The sequence below is a fragment of the Garra rufa genome, chromosome 19, assembly GCF_049309525.1.
Source record: "Garra rufa chromosome 19, GarRuf1.0, whole genome shotgun sequence".
Classification (NCBI taxonomy): Eukaryota; Metazoa; Chordata; class Actinopteri; order Cypriniformes; family Cyprinidae; genus Garra; species Garra rufa.
Window position 1 is genome coordinate 15,533,975 of NC_133379.1, and position 12,222 is coordinate 15,546,196.

At 37.4% G+C, this 12,222-nt stretch overlaps 1 protein-coding gene across 1 annotated transcript in view; it reads left to right on the forward strand.

Moving 5' to 3' along the window:
* Positions 1-12,222, forward strand: part of coro6 (coronin 6) — a 29,576-nt gene that overhangs the window by 7,131 nt on the left and 10,223 nt on the right. Inside the window, exons 3-6 of the mRNA XM_073824717.1 lie at positions 5,899-6,021; positions 7,641-7,770; positions 8,183-8,361; positions 8,463-8,582. Of these exons, the coding sequence (XP_073680818.1) occupies positions 5,899-6,021; positions 7,641-7,770; positions 8,183-8,361; positions 8,463-8,582 (552 nt within the window). The remainder of the gene's footprint in view (positions 1-5,898; positions 6,022-7,640; positions 7,771-8,182; positions 8,362-8,462; positions 8,583-12,222) is intronic.

A 12,222-nucleotide genomic window follows, 5' to 3' on the forward strand; every position in this document is an offset into this window, starting at 1 on the left:
ATTATCGGTTAGTTTAGAAATACATGCTAGGCACTTTACATTGTAGCTTAAATTTGTAAAACAAACAAGAAGTCAAATATATATATATATATATATATATATATATATATATATTAGGGCCGGGACTCGATTAAAAAAAATTATACTACAGGGCCGTTGAATGCTTGAATCTGATTGGCTGATGAACGTTCTAGAGGTGTGCATTATATTCAGGGATACGCACGGCGAACGTAGTTCCAGGCAGCTTTAGACCGCAGTGCATGTCTATATCACTTCGCCACACATTTCAGTTATTTCAAAGGTCCTTACAGCCCAAAACAGCAAAATAACTAAAACCCACAATAACACTGGCCAAGCTAATAAATACAGTAAACATCAGGATAATAACGACAGATTATTTCCATGTTTTTTTCCACATTATATTACGTTTTATCATGTAAGGAAAGCACAAACTCTTTTTCTCTCGCCCTCTCTCACTCACCTCACAGACGCACACACATAACGTTACAGTTTGCACTCGCGTTAGCATTCGCGCTAATGTTGTTAGCGCTGCTCTGACGATAACAACTTAACAACGACATGACAGCTCCCAAACGCGAGGAAACAACGGCGTGGTCTTGAAGAAAATGAACTTAAAGTTTAGCTGTTAGTAGAGACGATGCTGCCAGTCACCCTTGAGAGACAGACGTGAGAGAGGTAAAGTCATACACTTAGTTTCTCTCCCTCACTCGAGTCTTTCCGTCTGTCTGCTTGTCTTTCGGTCTGTCTAAACTTCATTATTAACGGCATTATTTTGCTATTAACAGCCCAAGCGTCGTTACTAGTTCTAAAATGACGTTTTGGAACTAGCAACGAAGTGGTGAATGAGCTGCGTAAGAAATTAATCCTACTCACAATAGCGTTTTAAGGATAAAAACCGGACGAATGTCTTGAAATATATCACTTGATCGATGTCTTGAGGTGTGGTAACTGTAGTATAAGCGGAATAATTGACTTCGGGCCGTAGAATTCTACGAAAATAATGCACACCCGAGGTGTAACGGCCACTCCGCTTCGCGTCGTGACCGCATCACCACCTCGGGTGTGCATTATTTTCTAAGAATTCTACGGCCCGTCGTCAATTATTCCTTACTTAATCTAATTAATTAGAGGCTTTGTAATTAATTAATCGAAATTAATCGCATTTTAATCGCATACAAATATTTGACCTGAGAACAGTGAGGAGTAAGTTTTTTTCATATGGATTTTTAATTATACCATTGAATAATGACTGAATACATAAGCTTAAGCAACAAAATATTGTTTATTTTTGTTCAACCAAGTCCAACAGACCAGTGCAATATTGCCATTAAGTGTAGCAATAGGCTCGATGTCCTGCGGTGAGATGCGAATTCCTTGTTGCATAGCTTGCACACAACCATGCTCTTATCGACGCTTTCATCCATACGTTTTTTATAACAAAATTTCCCATCCACAGGGCCAACCAAAGCGGTCTCAACAGCTGCTTTGTCCATGTTCACTGTGGTTTGTTTTTGTCGGAACGCTAGTTGGTGCTCCAGTATAATTGGTCCGCCAAAACTCATCCAGTGAGAAACGTTCCGCAGTGCAAAAATAAGTGCGATTAAAATGCGTTAAAAAAATTTAACGCGTTATTTTTGTGTAATTAATTAATCTAAATTAATGCGTTAAAGTCCCGGCCCTAATATATATATATATATATATATATATATATATATATATATATATATATATATATATATATGTTGATCGTCAACCTCAGGTCAAATTAAATTTATTTTCTATTAATTTTGCACCATTGCAACAAAACTTGGGATATATCTAAATGCTTAAAGCCAAGATTTATGTGTTTTTGTAACACTAGACATTAAATTAAATAAATATTTATAGATAATACATTTTTATTTCCCATGAATTAAACAAAATATTTGATATTTTAATAAACTTTGGTAATATGGTGGAATGGGTTGAATAGTCAAGCTTGTTGAACATAGCTTAAATTTGAGAAAATGAAATGAGCCAAGCTGTTGACAGGGGACCAAATATGTGACCCTGGACCATAAAACCAATCGTAAAGATCTATTTTTTGAAATACTGAATATATAAGCTTTCCATTGATGTATGGTTTGTTAGAATAGGGCAATATTTGGACAAAAATATAGAATCTGAGGGTGCAAAAAATAAAATAAAATTCCTTTAAAGTTGTTCAAATGAAGTTCTCAGCAATGCATATTATTAATCAGAAATTAAGTTCTGATATATTTGTGACCCTGGACCACAAAACCAGTCATAAGGGTCTTTTTTTTTTTTAATTGAGATGAATAAATAAGCTTTCCATTGATATATGGTTTGTTAGAATAGGACAATATGTGACCCTAGACCAAAAAACCAGTCATAAGGTTAAATTTTACAAAACTGAGATGTATACTCAATAAATAAGCTTTCTATTGATGTATGGTTTGTTAGGATAGGACAATATTTGTCCGAGATACATCTATTTGAAAATCTGGAATCTGAGGATGCAAAAAAATCTAAATACTGAGAAAATCACCTTTAAAGTTGTCCAAATTAGGTTCTTAACAATGCATATTACTAATCAAAAATTACATTTTGATATATTTACAGTAGAAATTTTACAAAAAATCTTCATGGAACATGATCTTTACTTAATTTCCTAATGATTTTTGGCATAAAAGAAAAATCAATAATTTTGACCCATGCAATGTATTTTTGGCTATTGCTACAAATATACCCCAGCGACTTAGGACTGGTTTTGTGGTCCAGAGTCACATATTTGTTTGAGATACAACTATTTGAAAATCAGGAATCTGAGGGTTCAAAAAAATCTAAAAATTAAGAAAATTACCTTTAAAGTTGTCCAAATGAAGTTCTTACCAGTGCATACTACTAATCAAAAATTAAGTTTTGATATGTTTATGGTAGGGCATTTACAAAATATCTTCAAGGAACATGATCTTTACTTAATATCCTAATGATTTTTTTGCATAAAAGAAAAATCGATAATTTTAACCCATACAATGTATTTTTGGCTATTGCTACAAGTATGCCTGTGCTACTTTTGACTGGTGACTGGTTTTGTGGTCCAGGGTCACATATGTTACTTCCTGAGTGTCACTGTTTTAAAAATTTTCCATGTTTGGGAAATTATGCAGTGACTGGGCTGCATGCCCAATGTGAATGCAGTTTTAAATTTTTGGATTACAAAAAAAATGATACATCTATTACTGTGTGTATATATATATATATATATATATATATATATATATATATATATATATATATACATGGGCGACATTAGGGGGGGGGCAAGGGGGGGCAGTTGCCCCCCCTGTGGTTAGTCATGGAATCCTGGACAGCCCCGCTGCAACTGCTTTAGCCAAGCTTAGGCTCGGTTGTACTTGGGAACTAGACGGTGCTATGTAACCCTCAAACGAAAGCAAAGCAATTAAAGATCTGGCAAACTATCCAACGTGTTTTTGCAGCGTTGAGCAATGTAGCCAATCACAGACATATCTGTTGTTTCCGAACAATTAGAAACACTTGTCAGAATTCACTCACTGCTGAAAGCGCCTGATCGGTTTTTATTAAGTGCCGTTTTGTGCGCTCGTGAATCATCTTATGAGTGTAGACGCGATGTAAATAAAATATTAATTGTGTAGTTTAGAGAGCTTTATTAATTATAACGGAATTTTGTGAGATCTCTATGAATTTTTAGTGATAATAAGGGGAGTGTGCTTTGCACTTTCCAGGCTATAATCCATTTAGAATTTGTATGAAACTTTCGTTTTTCGGCACATGTAAGCTGATGTGTTTTGGGAGTGACATTTGCATATTTACGCTGGGTTTATTCTCGAAATAACGGTGAAGCAATAGACCGGATAAAAATATATTTTCCCCTTCTCCCAAAACAACTTACTGTTTCAGCTATAAAATAGTTCAGTTTTGTATGTAATGGTAAATGGTATAGTTTCGTTTTTTATTTAGCTAATTTAGAAAAACGCTTGGAGCATTTTTTATTCCTTAAAAATATATATATTTACCGAACAGCGCCCAGCGGAAGACTGATCATAGTCTGTTTGATCAGTTTGCCTTCTCAAATCATCACGACTTGCCTAAAATGAAATCTATAGATATAAAACAGTTCAAGTATAAAATAATGGTAGTTTAAACGTTACAGATACATGTGAGCTATATGCGCATAGTTTGTGCAGAAAGTGGAAGCTAAAGCTTGCAGGACATCGAGGCACCAACGCAATCACTTGCATTTTTTTCATTGGGAGCAATTTAAAATTATCCGTCATTTTTGCTCACAAAGTACGAGTAATACATCGAAAAAAACGTTACAGCATTTTTATAAAATAAAGAAAACAAAAATTATGTGCTTTCTGCCGTCTGGTTCTTGAACAGGAGTGCTTAACAAAATGAAGCGAAATGCATGCCTCACAGACATGATAAATACATTTATAGAAAGCTTTAAATTATTACTTAACGAAATAAAACAAATCAAAAGCACAAACTCTTTCATGTAATCCGTAAAGATCGATTTCTCTCTGAAGGCGCGTCCAAGTCAAGTCAAGTCAAGTCACCTTTATTTATATAGCGCCTTTTACAATACAGATTGTGTCAAAGCAACTGCACACTATTTAAACAGCACAATAGTGTGTAAGTAACGCATTATTGTTACAATCAATTTTCAGTTAAAGGCAGTTCATCAATGAATTCAGTGATATCATCGTCAGTTCAGTTCAAATAGTAGGCTATACGATATCGCTGGAAAATGTCCCCAACTAAGCAAGGCGACAGCGGCAAGGAACCAAAACTCCACAGGTGACAGAGATGGAGAAAAAAAAGGAGATTGCGACACTGACTCAGAATACACAAATTAATTAATAAATAATTCATTTATGTCCTTACTCTTTCCTCGACACATTCATTGTTATTTATTTTTGCCGGTGCTTGGGGCGAGTTTAAGCCTATTGTGTGCGCTTGAACGCGGATTCAGCTGCGCTAAAGCACACTAAACGGTGTCTGAGTCGGTCTCAAAAGTGAAAGCGAAAGTGAAGTTTCGTGTTGTTTCCACCAGCGCGGCATTTTTTTTTCTTCACCATAATTGATGGTTGTCTAAATTATGAAAATAAGGAGAAGCCTAAAACATGCCCGATGCCGGCCCGGGTCTGAACTATGACGTGAAAATTGGCCCGAAGCCGTAGCCCTGGGGTGTAAAAAAAAGTCAGGGCCCATCGGCCCGGGCTGAAGTGCAGCGCTTTAATTGACTGCTTTGATGTGCTGCAATATCGTAGGGCACTGTTTTAATACTTACATCTGATTTTTTTTCTTGCCCCCCCTGACTCAAGAGTCAAATGTCGCCCATGTATATATATATATATATACATACATACATAAACATATATACATTTTTTTAAAACAAAATTAATACCTTTATTTATCAAGGATGCATTAAATTGATTAAAAGTGACAGTAATTTAAATAAATGCTGTTTATTTATAAATGCTGCAACTGTTTTCAATATTTATAGCAATCAGATTAGCATATTTGAATCATTTCTGAACGATCATGTGACACTGAAGAATGGAGTAATGGCTACTGAAAATTCAGCTTTCTCATTATAGGAATAAATTACATTTTGTAGATATATTAAAATAGAAAGCAGTTGTTTTAAAATTGTAATATTGTACAATATTACTTTTTATATTTTTATCAAATAAATTGAGCCTTGGTTAGCATAAGAAACTAAGATTAAAAAGTCCCAAACATTTGATGGTTGTTTATATTAAGACCATATACTGACTTTTACCTTACTTAACATTATCTTTTATTCCTTGTTTTAATATGCTATAGGTGGGTCGAGTGGACAAAAACTACCCTCTAGTGGTTGGACATTCAGGACCGGTTCTGGACATTGACTGGTGTCCACACAATGACAATATCCTGGCCAGCTGCTCTGAAGACACCACTGCCATGGTAATCATCATGACAGACATTCATAAACATCTCCACTGCCTGCCAGGCACTAGCCTTGTAGTCATAAACATGTTTCAGTTTTATATATTTTTTTACAAACAAATGAAACATGTCTCCATATATACCTACTCACAGTTCAGAGAAAGATTTTGGTGACAGACAATAGTGTTAATATGAAGGGTGATGACTGGAGTTAACGGTTTGGGCATGGGACAGGATCTGGTATTTATAAACACATGTTAGAAGGACATGTTAGCTCTTGGCCAGAAACCTGTTCACAAATAAGCCAGTGGTAATGACAGACAAGGAAAGATGGGTCTGGGTTGTCTATAGGGATGAGTCATTTCATTTTAGGCACACACTGGAACATGTGCATGCACATGCACAAACAGTTTTGTATACAGTGACCTCATGAAGTATTTGGACACTTAAGCCACACTTGAAAGTGTATAAATGTCATTACATTAGATAAAAATAAACAAATAAAGTCAACATTAGGTTTATCTTAAATAAAGTTAACATAAGCACGCCTTTCAAGGGAAAAAAATCACAAAACGTTAAAATTGTACAACAATATGGTCCATAAAGTGTTTTTTAAAGTTGTAAAATGAATGATTATTACTTTAAAAATGAGAAAGACTGAAATAATTCAACTTTGCCATTTATTTGTAATTATTTGTAATTTACTAGGAATTTCTAAACAAAAATCATTTCTTACACCAGTTTTTTTTTTTTTTTTTTTTTTTTTTTTTTGTATATGTGTGTCATTGTTCAAAATTAAGACAAATAAAACCACACCTTCTAGAACCCCTGGGTGAATATGAACAAAACTGGCTCAAGTTTCTCTAGAAGTATTTGCTTGCAGATGTCACTTGGTTTGTTTTGTATCTACTGCACTGCAATGGCATTAAGACATTTTAAATGTGAGAATAAATGCTGAAACTATTTATTGAAAATGGACATGGGATTTATTTCCCCTAAGTTTGCCAAGACTATGTGGAGTTGTATTATAACATATTAATGCTGTTAGTGCTATTTCATTACATTACATTACAAACATGAATGGCATGCACTGTATGCACTGCTGTTAGTGGAGGTTAACTGCAGCTGTCATCTGTGCTGGCATTGCATTGTGGTCACTGGATACCAAAAGAACGTTCGTATATGACAGTTTAATCTTTACACTGTAGAAATTATTGTTTGAAGTTATAAATAAAACAGATTATTAGAAATTTGTTTCTACACCAAATGTTTTTCTAGGATGATTGATTATTCTTGTTGAATTACCCTATTATATTAATTAATGTTACTACAAAAAAAAAAGAAGAATTCGCAATATATTCGACTAGTATCATTACAAAGTTTTATTAGCAACACTGTAGTCAGTCAACCTTAATGCAGATACATAAATATGTGTGGCTTTAAATTATTTATTTTTATATGTTTTTAAAATAATTTTTATTTAATTATGTTAATAATTCTACATATGTTTAGGTCATCCAGGTTGCAGGATGATCTAAAAATACTACAATTAATTATAATAAAATATTAAATCTTGGATGTTTGTTGAGCAGCCACTGGTTAAGATCCATTGCTCTAATAGAGTTGTGCTTACTCAGGTATGGCAGATCCCTGACCACACTCCCTGTCGTCCCATCAGCGAGCCCATTGTGGTGTTGGAAGGTCACTCTAAACGTGTGGGCATCATCAAATGGCACCCCACCGCCCGCAACATACTCCTCACTGCAGGTAAATTTCAGTACAGTTTTACAGGGGTCCTTTTATGCTCTTTTACAAAGTCTTTATTTTGTTTTGGGGGTGCACTAGAACATGCTCTCATGCTTGGTGGTTTGAAAAATGCATTATTTTTTACATAATTTACATTATTACAATAGCTTTCTCCCAGCCTGGCACAAATGGCTCGATTAGTTCCGATTGGAGTGGACTTAGATATTTGTAACTTTGTAGATGTTTTTTATGCCCAAATATACACACCAAAAATTGACTAAAAAGTAAAAAAGCATAATAGGACCTCTTTAATAGACACCAACTTTATTTAACAGATACACAAGTGTATAAAAATAAGATTGAAAATAAATTAGAAGCAGTTAAAAGTCTTTGTCCCACTATGCAGTTTCCATTCAGTGTGCTTTTGTCTCAGGCAGTGATAATCTGATCATCATCTGGAATGTGGGCACTGGAGAACCCTTGATCACAATGGATGACCATCCTGATCTCATCTATAACGTCAGCTGGAACTACAACGGTAGCCTTTTCTGCACCACCTGTAAGGACCGTCGCCTTCGAGTGTGTGATCCCCGGAAAAACGAGGTGGTGGCGGTAAGTATTACGGCAGAGAAAAGAAGACAAACCTCAAGGCTGTTGGACATTATGTACATTATGTAAACTTGGACATTATGGAGAGTTTATTTTTCCTTTAGGAAAGAATGTCCCCACATGAGGGCATCCGACCAATGAGAGCCATTTTTACCAGAGAGGGCAACATTTTCACCACAGGTTTCACCAGGATGAGCCAGAGAGAGCTTGGCCTGTGGGATCCGGTAATGAAACAAAATGAAATGGATAGTTCATTTACTCACCTTCATGTTATTCCATACCCATTTTGCTTTGGTTATTCTTTAGGGGTGGGAGAAAAAATCGATTCTCCGATGCATCGCGATTCTCTCTTCAACGATTCTGAATCGATTCCTAATATTTCAGAATCGATTCTGAGCTTGTTTTTTTCCGCATATGGCACGTGTGCGCGCTAGAGACGCGGCAGGCTTCATTGCACCGAATTTGAACTGTGAGACACGTGTGCATTGCTTGACAGTGTGTGTTTCCATCTGCCGTGTTTTACTTAAGATATGCTTTCATTTATGCCGTCTGAAATGCAGTACTATTAGATGCACGAAACTCGTGCACTGACAGACTTTCACGTGCGCTTTGTGTTTGTTCGTCCTAAAGCTCGATTGTGAATGCGGTTAAATGCACTTGCATTTTCGAATAGTTTTAAACGAAACTGTACATACAGTCAGTTATGTTTTCAGAGCAGGACAAAACATCTGATATATCGAAATAGATTTGTGCATCAGTGGCGTTCCGTCCATTATAAGCTGCTGCTCCGCATACCCGGGCTGTCAGAGAGAATGCTATAAATTGATCCCTTATTTGAGATGGAATCTTCCGGGCAAGCAGACTCAGACCCGGCACGCAGATCGCGTCGGGTCCTCCTTCATCCAGCCTTCGGAGGAGGTCAGCCTGGAAAATCTGCAGCGTGGCCATGGTGTGCAGCGCTGACGCAGCTTGCCCGGCGGCGGTGAAAGCGCGGCGGAGCAGGTTTGACGTCTGGCGGCAAGCCTTAGAGGGCAGAGCCTACTTAGCGCGCCGTCCACTGTAGAGAACGCCAAAGAAGTAGATGGGCGCACTCTCGCTGAGTAGGGGGTGTTCCAGGACTTAGTCAGTTCTTCGTGAAGCTCAGGAAGAAAAGGCGCTGGCTTTGACACATGCGAAGCGCGTTCCCCTTTTGGCAGGAAACAGCCGTCCAGCCGGTTGTGAGCGGGCTGCTCTGGTGAAGACCACTCGAGGCCTTAAAGCCTGCGTGAGTGTCCATATGAGCTCTGCCTCAATTGAAGCTCTTGTGCCTGACGGGGCGTGGTCAGGGGGCGCGAGGTCCACAGAGCTCGCCCAGTCCTCACTGCCTGACGCCAGGATAGAGCAGGAATCTTCTTCCTCCATCAGAGCCCCCTCGTCAGCGACGTCGATGGAGGCGGTGGCAGACTTACGTCCGGGATGGAGGCTGACGAGGTCGGTGAAGCAGGCGGGCAAACCGGCGAGCTTTGACGGCTGGGGGAAGGTTCCGGGGCCCGCTGGGCACGGCGCTTTTTACGACGCGACACCGCGACGGGCGGGGGAGCAGTCTCATTGAAGAAGGCCAGGCGAGTCCTCAGAGTCGCCATAGGCATTGGCTCGCAGTGAGGGCAGCCGCCGTCAGCGAGCACGAGAACTGCATGCTCTTTACCCAGGCAGGAAACGCAGATGACGTGGCGGTCCCCGTCACTGAGTGTGGCTCTGCACGAGCCGCAGGAGGGCATCTTTAAAAAAGACGCCTTTGCTCTTTTGAATAAATAGCAAAAAGGATATGAGCGCCGGAAAGCGCAGCAGGAAGGCAAGGAAGGCGGCGCGGCCAGCGACTTCGAAGGCTCGTCCTGCTGAAATGCTCTCGGTCAACGGCGCGGCTTCTTCTCCAGCTCCAGCGATGCGTGTGCTTCGCTTGAAGGATGAAAAATCAGATAATAGCTGCCTGCGAGTGGTATTTATAGGCCTAGACTACGCCTGTTTCGGCGGGACGTGACGCAGTGGGCACGAAGTGCCCTCATTGGGTCTGACGTCACGCTAAGGCCTCGCTCGATAGGCTGCTGCAGTTGCTGCAGAACAGCCAATAGGCGCGCGAGCTGTCTCGCCTATGTCTGTATGCTGCTGCAACGCATTTTGCATTATTACAAAATTAAGGATAATTTTTGGCTTCAATATCTCGCGGAAAAGGATTTTCCCCAAGCGTAAGATATCTTACGCAGTACGAGAGACCTCTCGTAAGAGAACGCGCTGTTGCTACGAGATCCGGATTGCCGAAAATCATATTGTGTTTAATGCACAACTTACTCGACTAAATTAAATGAAAAAAATAAACATCCTAACTATATATTTTCATAATTTCTCAACAATTCAAAATTTGAAAGTCCACTGAAAAAAATAGCCAATATAAAATGTATATATTTTTTAAAAATAATAACAGGAAAAAGATGAAATATTACAATATGATTTCGTCTCTGATTTTATTGGTTTCTAAATAATCTAAAGATTTTTTTGGTATTAAAGATTTATTTTTGGTATTACTACTGGTGGTTTTAGCACTCAGCATACCTGGTAAAAAAAAGTCACCACTCGCCACTGCTGTGCATTAGTTTGAATGCAGCCAGTTAAAGCTGCCTGTCTATGATCTCATCAGTAATAATAAAACGGCAGTAATGCTGAGGAAAAAAGAAAAACTATTGTCTATAAACTTTCGGATACCTAAAGAACACTTATTTTAAATAAGAAATTGTTTTAAAAAGTACATTGCTTATATAATTTAAAAAATAAAGTAAAATTGGCACAAAATAAATTTGATATTAAACATATATGAAAATGTAGCCATGCGCAGTACTATTGAAAACTGAGAATGTGAGCATCGCGATATTTAGTTGATAATGAAAACAGTAATTAAATTGAATCTTGAAACCAGTGAAGATTGACACACCTACTTGTACAGAGATTCCAACTATAAACAAAAAGCATCGAAACTGCAATTTTACATGTTTTTAAAAATGTGAAGTTGTATTTGCACAGCAGAAGAATTAATTAGGGAAAAAATGTAGATTAAGAATCGTTTTGGAATCGGATCGTGACTCCCAGAATCGGAATCGGATCGGATCACGAAGTGCCTGAAGATTCCCACCCCTATTATTCTTCGACACAAATGAAAATATTATTAGTGAAACTTGAGAGCTTTCTGTCCCTCCATTGAAGGTCCAGGTAACCAAAACTTGAGATCCAAAACTGTTATAAAGTCGTCGTAAAACAGAGCATATGTAATATATTAAACATGGAAGCTTGTGCATGCATCACAAGCTGAAACAAACCTGATATAATGCATACATGTTTGAGCTTCCAAGTATGTGATGTGCTCCATGTAGACTACAAGTCAAAAGTTTTTGAACAGTAAGATTTTTAGAAAGTCTTTTCTGCTTGCCAAGCCAAATTTGATCCAAAGTACAGCAAAAACAGTACAATTTCAAAATATTTTTACTATTTAAAATAACTGTTTTCTGTTTGAATATATTTTAAAATTTAATTTATTCCTGTCATTTCAAAGCTGATTTTTTAGCATCATTACTGCAGTCACATGAATCATTCAGAAATCATTTTAATTTTCTGATTTGCTGCTTAAAAACATTTATTATTATTATGTTTAAAACAGCTGAGTATAATGTTTTCAGGTTTCTTTGATGAATAGAAAGTTCAGAAGAACAGCATTTATCTGAAATGTCTCCATCACTTTTGATCAATTTAAAGCATCCTTGCTAAATAAAGCTATTAATTTCTATACTTTCTTTTGAATGGTATAGTGTAAAATGTTACGAAAGCTTTTTTTATCTCAGA